At 38.9% G+C, this 24,552-nt stretch overlaps 1 protein-coding gene across 1 annotated transcript; it reads left to right on the top strand.

Moving 5' to 3' along the window:
- Nucleotides 1–9,477: 9,477 nt before the first annotated feature.
- Nucleotides 9,478–24,112, top strand: LOC130458752 (carcinoembryonic antigen-related cell adhesion molecule 1-like). The gene is made up of 3 exons (XM_056825374.1): nucleotides 9,478–9,738; nucleotides 23,112–23,387; nucleotides 23,767–24,112. The coding sequence occupies exons 1-3, from the start codon at nucleotides 9,729–9,731 to the stop codon at nucleotides 24,093–24,095; spliced, it is 615 nt and encodes a 204-aa protein (XP_056681352.1). The 5' UTR covers nucleotides 9,478–9,728; the 3' UTR covers nucleotides 24,096–24,112.
- Nucleotides 24,113–24,552: the final 440 nt, after the last annotated feature.

The following is a 24,552-nucleotide window of genomic DNA, read 5'->3' as shown; positions in this document are numbered from 1 at the left end:
AGAGATGCAAATCAAAACAACTCTGAGGTATCACCTTACACCTAGCAGATTGGCCAACATGACAGCAAAGGAAAGTAATGAATGCTGGAGGGGATGTCGCAAAATTTGGGACATTAATGCATTGCTGATGGGGCTGTGAACTGATCCAACCATTCTGGAAGGTAATTTGGAACTATGTCCAAAGAGCACTAAAAGATTGTCTGCCCTTTGATCCCGCTATAGCACTGCTGGGTTTGTACCCCAAATAAGGAAAAAGACATGTACAAGAATATTCATAGCTGTGCTCTTTGTGCTGGCAAAAAAAAAAAATTGGAAAATGAGGGGATGCCCTTCAATTGGGGAATGGCTAAACAAATTGTGGTATATGTTGGTGATGGAATACTATTGTGCTAAAAGGAATAATAAAGTGGAGAAATTCCATGGAGACTGGAACGACCTCCAGGAAGTGATGCAGAGTGATAGGAGCAGAGCCAGGAGAACATTGTACACAGAGACTGAGACACTGTGGCACAATTGAATGTAATGGATTTCTCCATTAATGGTAATGCAATGTCCCTGAACAATCTGCAGGGATCTATGAGAAAAAAAAAACGGTATCCTTAAGCAGAAGAGAAAGTGTGGCAGTAAAAACACAGAGGAAAGGCAACTACTTGACTACAGTTGTTGAGGGGATATGATTGAGGAGAAATGCTAAATGAGCACCCTAATGCAAATACCAACTTCAAGGATTAGGGTTCGGAGCAAGGGCACATGTGATACCCAGTGGAATCTCAAGTTGACTTGGGGAGGGTTGGTGGAAGGGGAGGTGAGGAAAAGAAAATGATCTCTGATTCCAATGAATAATGTATGAAAATGACCAAATAAAGTAATGTTTAAAAACTAAAAACTTAAAAAAAAAAAGGGAAATTGGATACAGACTATTAATGCCATGTTGGATTGCATAAAGAGATGTTGGGTATGATTGAGAGGTCCACAAACTTATTATCAGTGGGAAGGTAACAGGGTAGTTGAAAAAACATAATGTATACTTTTTTTAATCCTTCCCTATTAGCATTAGAATCCATGCTCTGCAATGGAGGTTAAATGAGTGGCCCAAGGTCATATATCTTTGAATTATTTGAGGTCAGATTTGATCCCACAACTTCTGATCTCTAGGCCTGGCTCTCAATCCACTGAGCTACACAACTACCCCAACCACTAATGCAGTCTTAAGAGAAGCATGTCCACTTCGAAGAATAAGGAGATAGCTGTCTTTCTGTACAATCAGATGGCACTTGGATTATTGTATTGGGTTCTAGATGACACAATTTACAAGTGGCAACAGTGAACTGGGGAATGTTCAGCCAGATTGGTGAGGAGTCTGGAGTCTCTGAAGATCAATTGAGGGAACTGCGTATTAGAAAACTGCCTGGGACCCCTAAGGAGTTGCAATAGGGGACTGCTAAAAAGTTTCAAGAAAGAAAGACTGCAACATTATCAAAGCAGGGATAATGAACGTTTATTGTATGCAGCATGCAAGATTTAAAGTTCTCCTCAAGAGAAACAATCTATTCTCCCCAATACTCCCCAGAATGTGAACAGGGGAGTTAACCCATTCTCAGGAGATCTTGGAATTGTTTATGCAGCCTTGAACTGAGATTTCTATGTTTTGGTATACTCAGCAGGAATAGTTTGTGTCAAACACCTGGGAAGAGGAATTTTTTCTCATGGGTTCCTGGAAGGTTCACTGCAATTCCCCATTTATTTTTAAGACATCAAATTCCTTTTGGTACAGGATCCCATTAATAGTTTTTTTGCAATTCAGGAAAACTAGTAATTAAAGCTTTTAGCAAACAAGACAAGCATAAGCAGATAAACAAAATCACAAGTGCACCAACTACAAGAAGAGTCATATCATTAAATAAGGAGGAAAACAATCCTTTTTATGTTTCAATCCAATTATACAAAGAATCTGCGATATGCTGTGGTTAGAGATCCTCCTGAGAGGATGAATCAATATTCTGAATTAATATACTGAGATTGTTAATATATTTGGTGATGTTTTCATGGTCCCATAATTCCTGTAATTGTAATTTAATTTTTTTCCAATGTTTTTGTGTCATTATTTACTCTTATATAGTAAGCAAAATGCAGTATATCTATAATCACATTTCATGTGTTTTTTCAATGACATATTCTACTTCATTTGTTAGATCAGTCATATTTTTCTGTAACATCATAATACTTTTGTAAAAACTTGTATCAATTTCTTTTTCTCTTTCTAATGCTGAGGTTAAATTTGTAGCCAATGCTTTCAAATGATTGGCGTCATTCTCCAGAGAATGTAAGTTAGATACTGATTGTGCTAAAGATACAGAATCTATTATAGTAGAAGCCAATGAAGAAACTAATGCTACTATGCCTAATGCAATACAAGTAATACATCGTTTATGTTGTGGTCTTATTTTTTGTTGTAATACATAAAGAATTTGATCCCCTGGGCTACCATACCATGAATCTTTATGTTCAGTGGCAAAAAGGGCCATGCGTGGTCACTTAATGATTAAGACAGGCCCATCCACCTGTGATCCTACACAGTAACTGACCCTACAGTTGCTACAGGTTACATTCCAATATTCAAATATCTAACTCTTTTGCTTGTTATTTCAGTAATGTTCAGCTTCAGGATGATTATTTACTGTAGGTATAAAAGCATATCCCCCTGTTAGGCAAGTCTGAATGTCTAATGTAACACTTGTATTTACTGGTTTTTGGACTTTTCCATTATTAGAAACATTAACATAGTGATACATATTTACTTTATCCAATGCCAGGGCTGTCTTTCCATAATCAATCAAAATCTGTATGAAATTAGCAGAACGTAACCAATTAGCTCTGGGGGCATCACCCACAAAGGCAAGCTGTATCCTCCTATAAAACTATGATGAAATTTATAAGAATCCAGTTTCTTTCCAATACACCTTGTGTCGTTATGCCAAGATACCCAAATCATATTTTTCCAATGAATACATGGTGCCCTTTTAGATCTACACAATAGCAAGGGAGGAAACATATTAACAGTGTCTCTTTGTTCATATTCCATCACAGAAGGACAAATAGGTATTTCTTGTCCCCAAGTACCATCACAAGATTCCCCTAGCCAAACTAAATATTGCAGTTGGCTGTACCCTTAATATTTTACCCCTTTGTCTACACGATAAGATCCTATCCAGAAAGAGTCTGACAGGTCAGGATGACCATAATAATGCGCCTGCAGAGATCTGAGGGGCAGGCATTCAGGATGGTCTCGTGTGAGGCACACTGGGGGTGCCTCAACTAGTCCAGTCCAATTGAAAGACACAAACAATTATTGGCCTGATTATTGTCCTTAGCTTGTCTCTCAAAATGGTAAATGCCAGGAATATCAGAATTAGTTTTTGTATATAAGATGACTTACGGTAAAGTGTGTCCCATGCCGACATACTCTACCCAAGGTGGTTGTTCCCAAAAAACCCATCTCTTTATTCCAGGAGCTGTACTTAAATTCTGGAATAGAAGTAGAAGAGTCAGTATCTTATTGAGACGTAGTCGAGTCTCCTTGTGAGGCTTCCGGGGTCCTCTTCTCGTCCTTCTCTTTATGGTCAGTCAGTCTCTTGAACTCAGCAGGAAGGGAGCCATACACTGTCTTTACCTGTGGAGCCACAAACAAAGCCTTGGCCTTGCAGGACCACTGGGTGAGGTCCTTGCCAGGATTGATCATCATCTTTCCATATGACAAATTTTTCTTCTGTAGCAGGGAATACAGGAGTAGTGGTACCTCAATTTCGTTCATAAGAAAATGCAGAGAAAACATTTTCAGCTCTGGATATATTATTGGAAGTAAAGATCAAATTATTTATAGTATATACAGTTATTGCCGATCGTTGATGTGGGGTGCTGTCTCCCCCTTTTTGTTTTAAAAGAAACATTTTTAGTATTTGATTACTATGCTCCACAATAGCTTGTCCTTGTGGAATGTATGGGATACCTGTGAGGTGTTGAATATCCCAAGTTTTACAAAAATGAAAAAAGTTGTTTGGAAGTATAAGCAGGTCCATTATCTGTTTTAAATGTTCTGGGGGGACCAGGCATCTGAAAAGTAAGCCCATAAAAACCCTGAATAAGTATCCACAGTGACATGGATATATTTAAGTCGTCCAAAGGACGGTTTGTGAGTCACATCCATTTGCCTTATATCTGTACTACTTAAGACTCTGGGATTCACACCAATATACATTGGGAGATGGTTTGGAACACAATTAGGACACTTTTTAACAATACTCCTGGCTTGATCTTTAGTGAGTTGCAACATTTGGCCTAAAGCAGTACTATTTTGGTGAAATCTATGATGGATTCCTCAGCTAATTGCATATCAGTTAGATAACATTGAGCAATCAAAGCTTGATCTATGATATCATTTCCTTTAAAAATAGGTCCAGGTAAATTGGTATGACTGCGTACATGCATGGCATACACTGGATGTGTCCTTTGTCATATGACAGTTTGTAATTTACAGAATAACATTTGTACTTTGCTTTGAGTAGATCTGATGACAGCTTGTTCTACACCTTGCAAAGACTGAAAAACATATTTAAAGTCCATTATGAGGTTGAAAGGCTCCTGAAATAACCAAAATTCTAGCAAAACAGCTGTTAATTCATTTTGTTGGGTAGAAGAAAAAGGAGTGGTAAAAATGACAGGTAGCTACCTTCCTTGTATACTCCTGCCTTATAACTAGCATTCGCATCAACATGAACATTAGGTCCTGATACTGGAAGATCTCTTAGAACACTAGGAAAAACAACAGGATGTTGGGACAAAAAAGAAAATTAACCTTGTGGAGTGTAGGTGGTAATAGTAATGGGGTATGCTAATTGTAAAGACTAAATATTTCTGTAGTATATCTTTAGCAATGGGTACCCAGATTTCATGAGGATACCATCCTAAACCTGAAACCACATATTCTATGCCTTTCCATATTAATTGAGCCATAAGACAATCCACAATTATAACTTTGTAAAGCCTTTCCCGATTTGCTTTTTAGATGTAACCCTTCAATGACTCTTTGTTTCTGAGTTATGGCTGGTACATAATTGCTCAAAATAATTGCTCAGAATTTCCTTAATTTCAACTTCATTGCTAACTTATTCATCCTTTTCATTTTTGCTTTTGGTAATTATGATTTCCTCTTTCTTTAATGAAATTAACCAATGGGTCATCTATTTAGTTGTATTTTTATTAAAAAAAAAAAACAGATCCTAGATTTATTTAATTCTGCATTTTTTCTTTTGATTTTATTAAATTCTCTTTGGATTTTCAGGATTTTCTGTTTAATTGGACATTTCCTGATCTTTCCAGGGAACTGAAGTCAGTTGTATCCACAGACAGCCCTAGAGAGGTTAAGATGCCCTAGATCACATTAGGTGTCAACTGCTACTCTGAAACTTTTTATGAGCCAGAGTTCTTCCTGTCCTGTGTAAACCTCAAAATTTCTTAGACTTATAAATGTTGGAAATTTCACCATTGGGAAATTTCATACTTGAAAAATTCCCTATTGATAGTGGGTCTTGGCTATTGGAATGTGAACCCCATTGGCATGGGAGTTTCCTCCTCTTCCCTTCTTAAGATTACTTTAGGACAGAAACCTTTTGCTGAACAATGGAAAGGACTTTGACCTATGCTTAAAGCATAGAACAGGAATTTCTTTGAGTCATGATTGATTTTAGAATTGATACAATGGAGATACTTGGAATCAATTTCCACCCTATTCAGTCCTAACAGGATTGAGTAAGGGCTGCAGCCTAGATCAAAATTTAATTATTCCAATCTCTATCCTCCTCAGGTTAACAGGATTTAGAAAGGGCTGTAGCAAAGGATCAAAGATTTAATTATTTGAAAATATGACCTTCAACAGACATGTGCAAAGGCCAGAGACCTCTGGGTGGTCCTGGGTTAAGCTAGAGCCTCCATTGGCACAGGGAAATTGATGGACATGTGATTGGGAGATGTGAGGACTGAGGGGAGAGAACTTGGAGGGTTTTCCTTAAGGATAGGAGGGTCTGAAGACTGGGGGTGATTGAGGAGTTTGTCTGAGTGGTTGCTGTGTGCTCTGAGAATCTTGCACTGAAGGAAGCTGAAGGTGGGGGCCCTGGAGACTGTTTCTCCATATTTGGTCACGTGAGTAATAGGGACTGATCTCCTTTCATTGCCCCAGCTATCTAAGGGCTTGGGCCTTTTGGCCCAGCCTAAACAGAAGGGGTATTCAAGCCCTATTCCCTTCTCTCCCCTTTCTTTCTCCCTCTATCTCTCTATCTCTAATTCCTTTCTTCCTCCTGTTTGTAATTAAAACTCCATAAAAGGTTGACGACTGACTTGAGTTTTCATTAAGGAATTACATAGCTGAATTCCTTGGCGACCTTAAATTAATATATATCAGTCTTTTAAAAGTGATTTCCTTGTCACACCTGGTAGTTCCACCTAGTGGACAGAAGGAGACCAATAGCAAGAGAGGAATATCTGAGGCCAGGGATGATTGAGCCAGCCTGATTTGCATCTGATCATAGAGGGGCAAATGTTGGAGTCCATCCTCACCCATGAAGGGATTGTGTTGGATGTGGACCTGTTTATGGGTCTCAGCACTGTTGCAGAGTCAGGCCAGGAATCCTGCTCAGTTAGTTCCCCAAGGCATCCCAAATCATTTTTGGAAGAGAAATGATCAGGGAGTGAAGTCCATTAAAACTGGATCCTCTTTGGCTCTGTGACCTTGAGCTAGTTACTTAACCCCCATTGCCTGGCCCTTTTGCTCTGGAAACAATACATAGTATTGATTCTAATGCAGAAGGTAAGGGTTAAAAAAAGGGTTGTTCTGTGATACACAAGAGATGAAAGGGTACCTGAATGTTGCTGTAAAGAGAATGGAAAATAGTCCCCGCCTGATCAATGTAAGCCACTGAACATCCCCTGGCAGGGGCACAGAACCCATTATAACTCCACCATCCATGGAGACACGTCTCCTCTCCCACTCAAGTCTTCTCTTCTTTGGGCTAAGCATCTCTAGTGCCCTCAATTGGTCCTTCAATTAAATATGTGTGTGCTCTAGTCTCTTCTCTGCTCATGACTCTCTATTGCCTACAGACTATCCTTGAGTGTTCTTGGTCTGTCATTAAACCTTAGCCATTCACAAAAGGGCATCAGGCCTTTCAGATACTTCTGGCCATGCATTGTGTGCTCAGACAGCATGAGTCTACATTTGGTACTCAGACTTACACTCTGTACTTTCCTTCCTCTGAACCGTTGTTTGGGCTATTTTCAGGATTTATACAGAACTTCTATATATGTTCTCATTTGGTCCAATAACACTAGGACTGAGAGTTTATTTTACCCATTTAACAGATCAGGAGACTGAGACACAGATAGGGACTTGCTAGTAAGACACACAGCCAGTAACATTTTGAGACAGAATTTGAACATAGGTCTTTCTCCCTCTTAGGCTACCACTGGTCACTATGTCATGTCAAGCACTGTATCCATTGATGCTGCCAAAACACCTTCCAAAAAGTCCTACCATGGCCTTCATGCCCAGGAGAATGCTCACTGTTCCTTCATATTCTCCCCCCACTACAAAAGGTAGCTAGCTGACCTCAGATTTGTCACTGTCCTGGCCAGTGTCACTTGGCTTTACTGGATACAAATGGGAGGCTCACTCTTCCTCACATTAAACTTCCCAATGGAGACCCAGGGATGGAGTTCAAGCTCTACCAAAATAACAAGGAGAAAGGTCAAGGAAGCTGAAATATTTCTAACTTATGACTATCAATTTGGAAATTATTTTTAAGACAGCTGGCCATGGATGACCCAGGACAGAGGCCTGACGATCCTCATGCATGTGCCCCAGAGATTGCTCTGGCATACATATCTCTCTCAGTGGCAAGGCCTTACTTCCAACTAGAGATAAGGAAACGGCTCTCCTTGGGCCATGAAGACTCTGGGAAAATTATTCCACATTAGTTTAGATTCCCAGCATAAAACCATATCTGAGCTTGAAGATCACCTTCAACATTCTCATTCTTATCTTATAGGGTAGGAAACACCTAAGGAAAAGGGAGAGGCCAAAGCAGGGAATTCCAGAATCTTCTGTAAAGGGTAGGAACTACTTCCTGTGGACAAATCATGTCCTAGGCACCAGAGATGTTATTGTGGGTTTGAAATCTCCAGACTTGAACCAGGTCTGACCTGACTCCCAGCCTGAGGCTCTTCCTTTTGTTCCCTGATACTAACTGATCTTTTTCCACTCTCTGCCTTTCCTTTTCTTTTCTCTTCAGAATTAAAGTAATGTTTCCCTTTCTGAGCACAGTCTCCCTGTGGCCTGTCCCTAGTCTATCCACACCAACCTCTCCCAATATCCTTATCAAGCTGTCAAGGTAAGGAACACTGGCTTCCGAAAGCCCAGGCCAAGGAATCATAAACTCTTGGTGGTTCTGCCAAGCTATAAAGGCCTCAAATCCAAGCCCAGGTGCTGGATGAAGGGGTCTGTCATCCCCAGTCCTGCTTGCCTCAGCCCAGAAAGACTGAGCACCCGGGGCTTGGACTCCATGTGAAAGTCTTTGTCAGTCACAGGAACTGAAGTTGAACTTTTCCTAAGGCCTGGAGGAGATGAGATCTGCACCAGAAAAAGGGGGGAGCTTTGCTATTGAAATCACAGGTTCTTGGTGTCTGGCCTCCAGCCTGCCAAGGTCTTAGACAGGCCACTTCTAAACCACTTATTTGGTTATAAGGTAAGAAAAAGAACCAACACAGTCATTTTCTGTCTATTCTCTGCGCAGGGCCAGTGTCCAAACCTACCATTGTCACCTCCAACATTACTGCAGTGGAGACCAAGGACTTCTCATTGACATGCCAGGCTACAGGTCAAATTCACGCTTACCAGTGGTTCATAAACGGAGTTGCCCCAGCTGGTAGCAGGATACAGCTGTCGCCAGATAAGAGGACACTCACTCTCAGCAGGCTCACAAGAAGAGATAACAAAGGGCCATATGAGTGTGAAATCCGGAATCCATTTTATAGCAATAGGAGTGATGCATTCACACTGGATGTTGCCTGTAAGTATATTGCTTCTTCCTATATGGTGCCTGCTTATAGCCTGGTGGTGTGTTCCCAGAGGCCAGGCTAATTCAGTCCCTTCTCTGAGAACTAAAGAGCTAGGCTCTGAGGTTCCCAAACCCCTTCATCTTTAGGGAGCCCAGATTGGCCTTGTCATGTGTTCTGGTGGAGGGTGGCCATCCAGGGTGCTGAACTGGAGAAAGCCCTAAGATCTTCCAAGTTCAGATCCAAACTGTAAAAGTAGAGGAGGAGCTGTGAATTTCCCAGCTCAAAGGAGCATCACAGTGGTCCCTGGTGATGGGTTACAGACTAGGAGATGCCCTTCTTTTCTGCCATAATCTAAATATGGAATCCTTCTTTTTCCCCCAGATGGCCCAGATATTGCCACAATTGACCATATAAGCGATCAGTTCGCAACTGGGATAAATGTTACCTTGAGCTGTGTTGCTGATTCTAACCCACCAGCACAATTCACTTGGTTACAGAATGGACAATCTGTCAGCAACTCAGCCTCATTTTCTATTATTACATCCCTGAATCATATCGGAAACTATACCTGTATTGCAACTAACTCATTTACTGGCTTGACGCGCACTGCAAACAAGACTCTTATGATCTATGGTGAGTAGCTTGATTGGGCCCCCAACTTTGTGTTGGGCTCTCTCTTTCCCTGGCAGAAATAGACATGGAGAGAAATAGACATAAGTGACATTCTGCCTCCGTGGTCCCATGGCACAATGCATTATGGTAGAAGGAACCTTCTACTCAGAATCATGAAACTTGGATTTAATCATTCCTCCTCTGTCTATTATCTGTGTGGTAAGTGTGTCTCCTCCTTTCACATCCTCAGCTTCTTCATCTGGAAAAGTGAATAATATTTGCTCTGTATATAATAGGATTTTATGTGGGGAAATTACTTTTTACATGTTAGGCACAAAAACATGTGAATTGTCATCATCATCCTTGTTATTGATATTGTATTATTCTCTTCTGTCCTAGTAGCATACAACCTTCTTTTTCTCCCAACTTCTAGGACTGCAGGTTCAATGACTGCTCCATAATCTTTCCTTCCATCCCTTTCGCTTGGTGCTATGGACCCACAGAATGTTTTTAATTCTTGGTTGGAGTATAAGCTATGGTCATGCAACAGGGCTGGCCTTCATCCTATTTGGCAAGGATATTCTGGAGATGGAAAGGAGGATGTAAACTTTGTCTCCTTTCACACACAGAGATTCACCATTGCACCTATATTTTTCCTCTTTGTGGCATAAAAAGTCACATGAAAGTATGGCTGCTATGAAACCTGATTCTTATCCATGTAAAGGGATGATTGGCTTTAGCCTCCAGTAACTGGGTCCACAGTAGAATTCCTGATGCCCAATTAATTCACTGGTCTGACATTCCTATGTATCGATGACAAAACCTTCAGTCTCATAATCACACTAATGGGCAGCAGGTTCATAGAGAGATCATCTCTGGCCTTAGTTTCCTTTTATTTCATGCAATTTTATTGTTACAAACCTTAGGGGTATCCCAACTTCCTCTCCTAGACTATGGGGATGTTCTGAATGGAGAGCAGCGGGGAGAGATAGAATTGTGAAGTGGGGAAGTGACCTTGGGGAAGTCAGACACCAACAGCATATACTTTAGAGGAGGGATGATTTTTTATTCGCCTCAATCTGTACATGAGGATGCCTAAAGCTCACATTTTAAATTATCATATAATTATCTGTTTGTCATTTTCTTTTGTTAACTATTTTCCAATTACCTTTTCCCCTGGTTCATGCAGCACCTGGGAATGTTGCAGGCTATGTATTTGACACCTGTGGTTGAAAAGAGCTTTTTCTTAATTTATTTTTTTTCCAATTAACTAAAATCTATTTTCTGTCCCCCTTCTACCTTCTACCACTAATGAAAATTAAAATCTTTGGGACAGGTATGAGTTGTGCCTGCCTGTAGCCATGAATTAATCTATTCCTAGGTGGACACCTGAGAAAGAGAGTTAGGAACTGAGGGAAAATGGGTGAAGGGGATATAGAGAAAGAGGGAATATAATAAAAGAAGAAAGACTCAGAGACAGTGCTTAAAAAGCCTTAATGTGTGCTCCTCTGATTCTAGTAGAGAGAGAGAAAAAGTAAACTACATATTTCCTCAATCTTTTATTGGAGGATCAAGGAATGGGGAATGGGAGGTAGCTAATGATCATGTAACATGTCATAAGAGTTAACATTGGCTCAACTGACAACCATTAGATCAAGGAGGAGGAGTTTATTCAAACATGTGACCTGGTATGGAATCTGGCCTGACAAGGTGGGAACCAGGACCCTGTGGCAGCCTACCCAGGAATTCTTCTGACTTTTGGACTGTAGATTTGGAGAGTGGTCAGAATTAATCCAGTACCTATTAAATACAATGATCAAGAACTACTTGCCCATGAATCTGGTATATAAGAATATAGGTTGCACTATTGATATATTAATAATTGTTTCAAGATTAAAATACACCTATGATGCCACATGGACAATCAAGGAAAACAAATTCTGATGCTCAAAAAATATCTGTTGCAACATACACCCTGACTGCATCCCATTTCTGAAGTGAGGCAGCTGATTTCATAGGAAGTCTGTAGGTTTTTGTAGGAAGTGAGTAACCCATTATCATGGGTTTTCTGCAATCCTTGTTAGCCACTGCATTGATCAGAGGTCCCAAGTTTTTCAAAGTTCTTTGACTTCGGAACACTGTAGTTATTGTATAAATCACCCTCTTGGTTCTACTCACTTCATTCTGCATTAATTCAGAGAAATCTGAAGTTTCTGTTTTTGAACTCATTCTGTTCAGTGTTTCGTTGAGTGACTTGGGATCAAATGGAATAATATCTGTAAAGAGCTTGGTAAATCATGACCATTAATGTTCTACTAATTCTTTTTTCCTTAATTTTTCTTTTGTATTTTTATTGTTGTACAAAACACTCCATTTGGGACATTGTAGTAAGAGCACATTTATACGTAACCAAATTCCAAAATAAAACCACAAATATACTAATATGAAAGGAAACTCCAATAGTTTTTTCCTCTGGAAGTGGATAACATTCCCTGTCATAAATCTTTCAGGATTGTCCCAGATTATTACATTACTGAGAGTAGCCAAGTTTTCACAGATGATCCTTGTACAATATTGCTGTTACTGTGTATAGTTCTTCCAGATTTGAACCCAGGACCTCCCATCTCTAGTCCTAGTTCTCAATGCACTGAGCTACCCAGCTGCCCCTTGTTTATCGTTTCTTTTTTTATTAATTTAATTTTTTTTTGGTTACAATAATCTCTTTATTTCCCTCCCTCCCCTCTACCTACCCTTCCCACAGCTGATGTGCAATTTCATTGGGTCTTACTTGTGTCCTTGATCAGAACCTATTTCCATGTTGTTGTTTGCACAAGGATGTTAATTTAGAGTCTACATCCCCAACCATATCCCTTCATCCCATGTATTCAAGCAGTTGTTTTTCTTGGGTGTTTTTACTCCCATAGTGTTTCCTCTGAATGTGGATAGTGTTTTTTTCTCGTAGATTCCTCCAAGTTGTTCAGAATCACTGCTGATTGTTCTTTAATGCCCTTTGGACATAGTTCCAAATTGCCCTCTAGAATGGTTGGATCAATTCACAACTCCATCAGCAATGCATTAATGCCCCAACTTTGCCACACCCCCACCAGCATTCATTACTTTGCTTTGCTGTCATATGAGCCAATCTGCTAGGTGTGAGTTGATAACTCAGAGTTGTTTTGATTTGCATTTCTCTGATTGTAAGTGATATAGAAAACTTTTTCATGTGCTTAATAATAGTATTGATTTCTTCATATGGAAGATGCTTACTCATGTTCCTTGCCCATTTATCAATTGGAGAATGGCTTGATTTTTTGTACAATTGATTTAGCTCTTTATAAATTTGAGTAATTAGTCCTTTGTCAGGGGTTTTTGTAATGAAGATTTTTTCCCAATTTGTTGCTTCCATTATAATTTTGGATGCATAAGTTTTGTTTGTACAAAAACTTTTTAACTTGATGTAATCAAAATTATTGATTTTACATTTTGTGATTTTTTCTAGCTCTTACTTGGTTTTAAAGTCTTTCCTTTCCCAAAAATCTGACAAATATACTATTCTATGTGCACATAATTTACTTATAATTTCCTTCTTTATATTCAGGTCATTCACCCATTCTGAGTTTACCTTGGTGTAGAGTGTGAGATGTTGATCTAAACCTAATCTCTCCCATACAGTCTTCCAATTTTGCCAGCAGTTTTTATCAAATAGTGGGTTTTGGTCCCCAAAACTGGGACCTTTGGACTTATCATAGACTGTCTTGCTGAGGTCATTTACCCCTAGTCTATTCCATTGATCCTACTTTCTGTCTCTTAGCCAGTACCAACTTGTTTTGATGACCCCTGCTTTATAATATAGTTTTAGATCTACGACTGCAAGTGCTCCTTTCTTTGCATTTTTTTTTCATGATTTCCCTGGATATCTTTGATCTTTTGTTCTTCCAAATGAATTTTATGTTTTTTTTTCCTAACTCATTAAAATTTTTTTTGGGGTATGGAACTAAATAAGTAAATTAATTTGGGCAGGATTGTCATTTTGATTATGTTAGCTTATCCTACCCATGAGCAACCAATGATTTTCCAATTGTTTAGATCTATTTTTAATTGTGTGGAGAGTGTGTTTTAGTTGTGTTCATAAAGTTCCTGTGTTTATCTCAGCAGATAGATTCCTAAGTATTTTATATTGTCTAAGGTGATTTTAAATGGTATTTCTCTTTCTAATTCTTGCTGCTGAGATGTGTTGGAGATATATAGAGAAATGTTGATGACTTATGTGGGTTTATTTTGTATCCTGCAACTTTGGTAAAGTTGTTGATTATTTCCACTAGCTTTTTGGTTGATTCTCTAGGATACTTAAGGTAGACCATCATATCATCTGCAAAGAGTGATAGCTTGGTCTCCTCATTGCCTATTTTAATACCTTCAATTTCTTTTTCTTCTCTAATTGCTACTGTTAGTGTTTCTAGTATAATGTTAAATAATAGAAGTGATAATGGGCATCCATGTTTCACTCCTGATCTTATTGGGAATGCTTCTAGTTTATCTCCATTGCAGATGATGTTGCTGATGATTTGAGATCTATACTGTTTTTTATTTTTAGGAAAGGCCCTTCTATCCTATACTTTCTAGTGTTTTCAATAGAAATGGGTGCTGTATTTTATCAAAGGCTTTTTCTGCATCTTTTGAGATAACCATGTGATTTTTATTGGTTTGCTTGTTAACATGGTCAGTTATGTGGATGGTTTTTGTTACCATGAAAATGTGGGTTCAAGACTGTGAATTGCCAAAACTGTAGAAATAATTTTAGTGTCTTGATTTTATATCAAAAATAAGTTGTTGCCATGGGAAAAACCCCAAATATGAAATACCCAAGTCAATTGGGTTTTATAGAGATTTTAATTAAAATGAATGAAGGAATTAAGGGAAAGGAGAGACAGAGTAAGAGGAAATAGTAGGAAAAGGCCTAGGGCCTAGGCCAAATGGCCTAGGCCTTTCTCTTTAAGAGAGAAAACTAAGTCAGTCTTTTATCCACTCACCACAAGATTTTGTTCCAAGCAAGATTCCAACTAAGTTCAGAGACCCAGCTACTCCAACAAGTCTGAGATCCAACTAACTCCTAAGTTGAGAGAACCATCTCCTTTTAAAGAAAAATTTCTCTCATGTCAGCTCCCCTAAATTTTCACATCTACTAATCACAGTAGATGATTTCCACAGGACTTACCATTCTTAATTCACATATTCTTTTGTTATCACCTTCTCTGAGTAGACTAAAACTTCACACCTCTTTTGTTATGCTTCCTTTTGTAAGTTGCTTGACCTTTTACTGATTAATTTAACCTTTATAGGAACTTAGTACCTTTTTGTATTAGATCAAAAAATAGACCTAGCTTAAGGTTTTGGACTCACTGTAAGTATGAATTAGGGACTTTTTCATTGTTCCAGTAAGGAGTTTTACAACTTTATCTTCCCCTAAAGTATGCCTAAGTATGGGTGGAGTAATGTTAAAATTCCCAGTACATTCCTGATCAAGTACCTCCGTTTTTAAATGGGGAATAGCCTTAACCAAATGTTCCAAGGTAGAGTCTGAGCAGTTTTAAGATTCATATTTTCCTAATATTGAACCATTCTTGCATTCCTGGTATGAATCCTACCTGGTCATAGTGAATAACCCTTGTGATGACTGGATGGAGTATTTTTGCTAGGATCCTATTTAAGAGTTTTGCATCTATATTCATTAGCGAGATTCATCTATATGTTTCTTTCTCTGTTTTTGACCTGCCTGGTTTTGGGATCAGTACCATATTTGTGTCGTAAAATGAATTTGGTAGAACTCCTTCTTTGCTTATTCTGCCAAATAGTTTGTATAATATTGGGATACGTTGTTTTTTGAATGTTTGATAGAATTCATTTGTGAATCCTTCTGGACCTGGGGATTTTACTTAGGAAATTATTTGATGGCTTGTTCAATATTTTTCTGATGTGGGGTTGTCTAGGTAACCAATTTCTTCCTCTGTTAGTCTAGGTAATTTATATTTTTCTAAGTATTCATCCATATCACCTAGATTGCCACATTTGCTGCCATATAATTGGGCATAATGATTCTTTTAATGATTGCCTTAATTTCCTCTTCATTAGAGGTGAGGTCTCCCTTTTCATCTTGGATGCTGACAATTTGGTTTTCTTCTTTCCTTTTTTAAATTAGATGGTCTAGTACTTTGTGTATTTTGTTTTTTCAAAGTATCAGCTTCTAGTCTTATTTATTAAATCATCAGTTCTTTGACTTTCAATTTTACTAATTTCTCCTTTGATTTTTAGGATCTCTAATTTAGTCTTCATCTGAGGATTTTTAATTTGTTCACTTTCTAGTTTTTTTAATTTGCATGCCCAATTCATTGACCTCTGCCCTCCCTAATTTGTTAATATATGAACTCAAGGATATAAATTTCCCCCTGAGTACTGCTTTGGCTGCATCCCATAGGTTTTGAAAGGATGTCTCATCATTGTCATTTTCATCAATGAAATTAATTGTTTCTATGATTTGTTCTTTGACTAACCAGTTTTGGAGACTCGTATTGTTTAATTTCCAATTAATTTTTGATTTACCTCTCCATGTACCCTTACTAATTATTATTTTCATTGCATTGTGATCTGAGAAGGTTGCATTTATTATTTCTGCTCTTTTGTACTTGTTTGCAATGTTTTTGTGCCCTAATACATAGTCAATTTTTGTGAATGTATCATGTGCTGCTGAAAAGAATGTGTATTCCTTTTTGCCCCCATTTATTTTTCTCCACATATCAACTAACTATAATTTTTCTAGGATTTCATTCACTTTTCTTGCCTCTTTCTCATTTATTTTTTGTTTTGATTTATCTAGTTCAGATAGAGGAAGGTTCAGGTCTCCCACTAGTATAGTTTTCCTATCTATTTCATCCTTGAGCTCCACTAGTTTCTGCTTTAGAAATTTGGATACTATGCCATTTGGTGCATATATGTTGAGTACTGATATTTCCTCGTTGTCTATACTGCCTTTCATCTGGATGTAATTACCTTCCCTATCTCTTTTAACTAGATTTATTTTTGCTTTGGCTTTGTCAGATATCATGATTGCGACTCCTGCCTTCTTTTTATCAGTTGATGCCCAATAGATTTGGCTCCATCCTCTTACTTTCACCCTATGCCTATCTATCTTCCTCATGTGTGTTTCTTGTAGACAGCATATGGTAGGGTTTTTGATTCTAATCCACTCTACTATTTGCTTGTGTTTTATGGATTTGTTCATTCCATTCACATTCAGAGTTATGATTACCAGATATGTATTTCCCAACATTTTGCTTTCTACTTGTAGTTCTGCATTTTCTTCATTCACTATTTCCTTCTATAATCTACTTTTAATCAGCCCTCCTAGTTTCCACCCTTATTTCACTACCCTTTCTACCCCATCCCTTCTTATTTCCCTCCTTATTTTTGGAAGTCTTTTAAAACTACCTCCCAACCCTCTCCATCCCTTATACTGCTTCCCTCCCCACCAGTCCATTTTGTAATATAAGAGATAATCTGTGTAAATATTTCTGGTTGTGGTAACTGGATATTCTGGCTTGTGACTAGAGAGCTGCTACAAGGGGACACCTGAGGTTGCCTAGTTATAATGGAGATAGATGAGAGATAAGGCTAGAGAGATAGATACTGCTAGAGGGGATTACTCTGGAGCTGCCTAAAGATCACTAAAGGCTAATAAATCAAACTATTTTCTACTCTCCACCCTTCACCTCCCAGTCTTCCACCTGAAGCCCTCCTGCTACCCTTTCCCCTCCCCTGGTCTTAGTCAGCCACCTTCTAAGTAACCCAGGGGAACTATGCGATTTCAGAGAAATATTCTTTACTCTTCTTTTCTCAGGTAAAGGGTTTATTGGTAACAAACAGAATGTGGATTGAGGTGAGAGGGATGAAGTTTGTCCCTAACCTACAAGGAGAATTAAGAAGGGTTTAGGAAATGTCAGTCTAGTCACAATTGTGACACTCTGGCTACAGCCAGAGAGATGGAAGATAACTGTTAAATCTTCCTTCTCCAGTCAGATAATCTCTGCTTGAGTAATTCAAGTCCAGACTCTTTCAAAAAACCACAAAGGTCTTTCTCTCTGCCTGTCAGGAAAAGCCAGGTTCTCTTGATCAGGAATCCAGAGAAGAGATTTCTCTCTTGGTCAGTCACTCCCAGAGAGAACCCCAAAGTCCCAGTTTCTCTCCTCTGTCCAGGGTCCCAACTGCCTCCTCCTGGGAACATTCCTTTTGGAATCTTCACCTTGATTTTGCAGATCTTGTCCCCAGTTTGATCTGCATGCTTGGCTTGTCCTGCAAATCCTCTCTTTCTTCATGCCTCTTCCACAATCCCCCCTTTTATTCTCCAAAAAAATCAACTTGCATTTTTCAATGATACTTACACTTATTAATTCTATCTATCTATTCTTCACCCTGTGCTATCTTAAGTATTCCCTTAGCCACCCCCAGATAAAAAAATCCTAACTTAACTATTCTGTCTACATAGATGTTAAGCTAAGAATCGTATAGGAAAATGGTTTAGGTAAGGGATTTACATGAATATAGTTTCACATAACAAATCCTGTAACATTTGTCAAATCAATCCAACAATTTCACTAACATTAAGAATATGCAAATGTCCTAATTCCTAATGTCTATACAGTCACTACGAAAAGTTTACTATCATTAACAAATGCTAACCTACAATCATAATGCAATGTAAATTCTATACTTCAGAACTTCTATGTCTACTTTCCTAAGACTTAAACAAATTCACTAGGCTGTCACTAATGTTAGTAGTTAGAATATTAATAAATTACTCAAATAAAAGTTAGCTCATTAGTCAATAGTAATTTACATGTGTACATAGGATCCATACACATTGACATATGTACATCATACTATATTTCTGTGCAAACTCATACAGAAAAGAAATCTTTGAATTTTCCACAGAAATTTGTATCAATGTGTCTTTTGTTATGCCACTATGCATGTTTTGTACTTACCCATTCTATGAGATATCTTACTAAAGTGTATTCTATGTAGGATGTGTGCATATATGTGCATATATGTGAGGTAACATGTATTATGCATTCTTACATACCCTCATGATCAAAAGTTCCAAAATTCCAAAGTTCCAAAGTCCTACCATGTCCTTTAACGATGTTTGCATAAAATCTTTCTTACTCTCTGGTCCTCTGTCTGGTCTGCATGCCAGTTGCCATCTTCCAGTCTTGATTGAAGATGTGGTCTTCAAATCAGGATCCACTGGAATAATCAATCAGGAACCCAGAACACACGAACAAACCACAAACATGTATGCATGTGACATTTTTATGTGTGTGCAAATAAGAGTGAAAAGTATATTTGCATGGAAGTAAGTTGAAATCTTCATGAATGTTTGTCAGAATTTATCAATCTTTATGTCTGCAGGTAAGATTTACATGTATTCTCTTCGTGCATGGAGGTAAGCTTTGCATATGTATATCTTCGTGAAAAGCAAGTAAGGTCTACATATGTTTTTTCACAGATGGGTGTGACCATTATGCATAGGTTCTCAGGATTTTGTTAAAAATAGTGATTTCAAGTTTGCTAATTCTTGTTGTTTCACTTTTCACTAGAAGATTTATTGAATGTTTACTGTACTTAGTTCTTGGCAGAGACTTTGTATAGAAATATATCGAGGCTTTTTCTAAGGCTTCTAATGCTATTCTTTTGGCTGCAACACTGGCTGCATTTGCTCCAGGGGTGCTTTCACTTAATCATGTTAACATATGTAGGACTCTCTTGTCTGTATTCTGGTGGCAAGTAGTCATGTCCTTTCATGTGTTGTCAGTAGGGACGGTCATTGCTTATTGATTATATTCCCAGAGCTAATCAACATTATGGGTGTGATGCAATTTCACATGTGAAGTATGGAACTATGGATCTCTTTGATCAACCTTTATAGATGTTGGGATTGTCATTATGACCTTAGTTGGTCTGATCCATCTTGATTCTGTAGGAGATTCTCTATTAAGGTTCTTGACATATACCTTATCACCTGGTTTTATCTCATGCAATGAAAAATCTAGTGGTATTCTTTGCCCAAGCAAACCCAGTTTCCTTAGTTCTTCAATCCTACGTTGTATCTGTTTTAAGTATTCATGAAGAACACATTCCCCTCTTAAGATGGACAAGTAAGGTGGTCTTACTGTCCTACCATGCCAAACTGGCTGACCATGTAGCATTTCAAAAGGTGATATAATGCAGGTCAGTCCTAAGCCTGGTTCTAATATTGAACAAATCAAGAGGCAAAACATCTGTCCATTTTAAATGTGTTTCTGAACAGAGTTTGCCTATTTATGTTTTCAGTTCTTTGTTCATATGCTTGACCTGCCTGGAACCTTGGGGTCGATATACTGAATGGTAATTGCACTTAATCCCTAAATTCTTGTAGATTACTTTTAGAATCTGGGAAGTAAAGTGAGACCCCTTGTCCGAATCTATGGTATCAGGAATGCCATGTCTAGGTATAATCTCCTTGAATAGAAATCTCACTACCGTAGCAGTGTCACTTTTCTTGGATGGACATGCCTCAACCCATCTAGTCATATTTATCCATAATCACCAATGCATATTTGTATCCCTTGTCTCTAGGCATGTTGATATAATCAATTTGAATACACTGAAAAAGCATATAGCTGAGTGGTCTGCTTCCCAATGCAGCACTCTTAAAATGTCCTTGATTATATCTCTTGCATGTTTCACATGCCTGACAAGTTCTAATGGTATTTTTTGTAATTCCTGGTGCTGTCCAATATCTCTTTATGGTATCCAGAATCCCTTGCACTCCATAATGTCCTTCTGCATGACTTACAGTGCATAGATGTTGATATAACTTTTTAGGGAGAATAGGTTTACCCCCTTGAGCAATCCAGACACCCTTGATTAGTTTAGTACCTAGCTGCTCTTTCCATGACTGCATCTCTTCTCCATCCTAGGCTTCAGTGAGATCCTGCCTTTTGGTCAGAGAGAAATTCAGCACATGGTGAGGATCGAACCTAGCAGCGTACTTTGATGTTGTGCCTGCTCAGTCATTCCCTAGGGGTATTCTGTCCTTCCCATGAGTGTGTGCCTTAAAATGGATTATGGCCACCTCTTTAGGAAAGTCTACAGCACTTATGATATGATCTATCAGATTGCGATATGCAATTGGTTTCCCAGCTGAAGTTTTATGCCCTCTGTTTTACCATATGTATGATGACCAATGCACCGTGGAGAAAGCATATTGTGAATCCTGAAAAATATTAACTCTTTTCCCTCTAGCTAATTCTAGGGCCATGATCCTCCCTAAGCGCCGACATGGCTTGGCAGTGATGCATGCCAAAGAGTTTTGTCATTGTCAACAACTGCTGCCCCTGTGAATTTTCTCCCATCATGAACATAAGAGGATTCATCCATGTATAACTCTATTTCTGGATCCATAAGAGGTGTATCTTTAAGGCATTCATTTGGCCTATGCATGAGTTCCACTATCTGATCCCAATCATGCAATACTTCTCCATCCATTGGCAAATCAGGGATCAGAGTTTCTGGGTTCGATGGTGCATATCTATGAATTGTGATGTTATAATTGCCTAACAAAATGACTTCATACTGGGATATTCTTGCATCGGTGAATGAATGCATATTCTGCGACCATAACAGTTTTTCAATTTGATGTGCGGAATACACATGCAATTTACATCCTAGTATTATATCATATGACTTCTTGACCATTAGAGCTGTAGCTACTAAGCTCCTGAGGCAATGAACCATTCCTTGTGCAACCGTGTCAAGGATAGGTCTGTAAAATGCAATAGCCCTCAGATTTAACCCAAAATACTGTGCTAATATTCCAGAAGCAACACCTTTTGCTTCATGGACATACAAGTGGAATTCTTTCATATAATCAAGTATTCCCAAAATTGGAACTGATAAAATAGCTCCTCTCAACTGTGACAAAGCATGTAAATGTTCTTTATTTAATTGCAATGGTTCTTTAATATCTTTCTTTGTCATATCAATCAAGCACTTGGAAATATGAGAATATCCTACTATGTACTGCCTTGAGAAACCAGCAACCGCCAGAAAAGCTCTTAAGTTCTTTCTTAGTTCTAGGGGTGCCTAGCTTCTGTATGTCTGCCCTCCTTTTATTAGATATTTTCCTGGTGTCCCCCTCCAGGACTAATCCTAAATATTCAACTGTTGGTAGGACCCATTGAATCTTCTTTTTAGAAACTTTATGTCCCCTCTTATAAGGTTCTATCAATAATTTCTTTGAATCTTCCAAACATGTTTTAGGGTCAGGAGATGCTAGCAACAAATCATCCACATAGTGTATCAATCTGCTATGTTTGAAATTTATAGTAGCTAGATCTCTCTGCAACAGTTGACAAAATATTGAAGCAGACTCGCAACATCCTTGCACTAATCTTGCATAGCACAGCTGGGTTTGTCTCCATTGAAAAGCAAAAATATTTTGAGAATCAAGGTGCAATAGTATAGTGAAGCAAGTGTTGCTCAGGTCCAACACTGTGTACCACCTAGACTCTGCAGGTATTTGAGTTGTGATATTGTCTGGAGATGGTGTTATAGTGTGTTTTTTTTTCATATAAAATTATTCACAGCCCTTAAATCCATCACAAATCTCCAGGCAGGAGTTCCATCTTCATTTAGCTTATTCTTTTTAATAGCTAATATTGGGTAAATGTATTCAGATACCATAGGTCTCAATATACCTTGCTCAAGCAAACTATTTATGATAGGTGTTATCTCTTCTCTTGCTTCTCTACTCAATTTGTATTGTGGTATCTTAGATGGTATTCCTTCCCTGACCTCAATCCTAACAGGAGTAATAGATTTAATCTAACTCATATCATTTTGATATTTTGCAAACACCCCTTGTGGTATATCTGTGGGTATGTCACACATAGAAGTTACAACTTGAATCTTTTCAGGTTCTTCTTCAAGTTGTTCTAATAGTGATAGTGCTTCAGTGAATTGCTGGATAGATGCAATTAAATCTCCCCAGATTTTTCTGTCTGGGGTCTGTCATCCCCAGTCCTACTTGCCTCAGCCCAGAAAGACTGAGCACCCGGGGCTTGGGCTCCATGTGAATGTCTTTGTCAGCCACAGGAACTGAAGCTGAACTTTTCCTAAGGCCTGGAGGAGTTGTGATCTGCACCAGAGAAAGGGGTGTCCTTGCCATTGAAATCACAGGTTTTTGGTCTCTGGCCTCCTGCCTTGCCAAGGTCTTAAACAGGCCACTTCCAAACCACTTATTTGGTTATAAGGTAAGAAAAAGAACCAACACAGTCATTTTCTTTCTATTCTCTGCACAGCGCCACTGTCCAAACCTACCATTCTCACCTCCAACAATACTGCAGTGGAGACCAAAGACTTCTCATTGACCTGCAATGCTACAGGTCAAATTCACGGTTACAAGTGGTTCATAGACGGAGTTGCCCCAGCTGGTCGCAGGATACAGCTGTCACCAGATAGGAGGACACTCACTCTCCGCAGTCTCACAAGAAGAGTTAACAAAGGGCCCTATGTGTGTGAAATCGAGAACCCATTTTATCGCAATAGGAGTGATCCATTCACACTGGATGTTGCCTGTGAGTAAATTTGTTCTTCCTATATGGTGCCTGCTTATAGCTAGGTGGTGTGTTCCTAGAGGCCAGGCTAATTCCATCCCTCCTTAGAGAGCTAAAGAGCTAGGCTCTGAGGCTCCCAACCCCTTTCATCTTTAGGGAGCCCAAATTGGCCTTGTCATGTGTTCTGGTGGAGGGTGGCCATCCAGGGTGCTGAACTGGAGAAAGCCCTAAGATCTTCCAAGTTCAGATCCACACTGGAAAAGTAGAAGATGAGTTGTGAATTTCCCAGCTCAAAGGAGGATCAGGGAGACACAGTGGTTCTTTTTGATGGGTTATAGACTAGGAGATGCCCCCTTATTTCTGCCATAATCTCAATATGGAATCCTTCTCTTTCTTCCAGATGGCCCAGATATCGCCACAATTGTACATTCCCCTGATGAGTACCCTACTGGGGCAAATATTACCTTGAGCTGTGTTGCTGATTCTAACCCTGCAGCACAATTCACTTGGTTACACAATGGACAACCAGTCAGCAACTCAGCCACATTTTCTATTATTGCATCCCTGAGTGATGCTGGCACTTATACCTGTACTGCATCTAACTCATTCACTGGTTTGACGCGTACTGCAACCAAGAATATTATAATCTATGGTGAGTATCTGGATTGGGCCCCCAACTTTGTGTGGGGCTCTCTCTTTCCCTGGCATGACAGAAATAGACAAAAGTGACACTCTCCCCCCCCCCCTGGTCCCATGGCACAGTGCATTGTGGTAGAAAGAGCCCTGAGCTCAGAATCATAAAACTTGGATAGAATCCTTTCTTTTCTGTCTACTCTCTGTGTAGTAAATGACTCCTCCTTTTGAGGCCTCAGTTTCTTTATCTGGAAAAATGAATTACATTTTCTCTGTATATAATAGCATTCTATGAGTAAAGGTCCTTTTTATATGGTAGGTATAAAAAGCATGTGAGTTGCCTTCATCATCCTTGTTATTGATATTGTATTATTCTCTTCTGTCCTAGTGATATACAACCTTCTTCATCTCCCAAATTCTAGGACCGCAGGTTCAATGACTGCCCAATACTCTTTCCTTCAATCCCTTTCCCTTGGTGCTGTGGAACCACGGAATATTTCTAGTCTTGGTTGGAGTATAAGCTATGGTCATGCAATGGGGCTGGCCTTGATTC

This window comes from Monodelphis domestica, chromosome 4 (assembly GCF_027887165.1).
Source record: "Monodelphis domestica isolate mMonDom1 chromosome 4, mMonDom1.pri, whole genome shotgun sequence".
Classification (NCBI taxonomy): domain Eukaryota; kingdom Metazoa; phylum Chordata; class Mammalia; order Didelphimorphia; family Didelphidae; genus Monodelphis; species Monodelphis domestica.
Note: the sequence above shows the minus strand (reverse complement) of the source record. Positions and strands in the feature narration are given on the sequence as shown.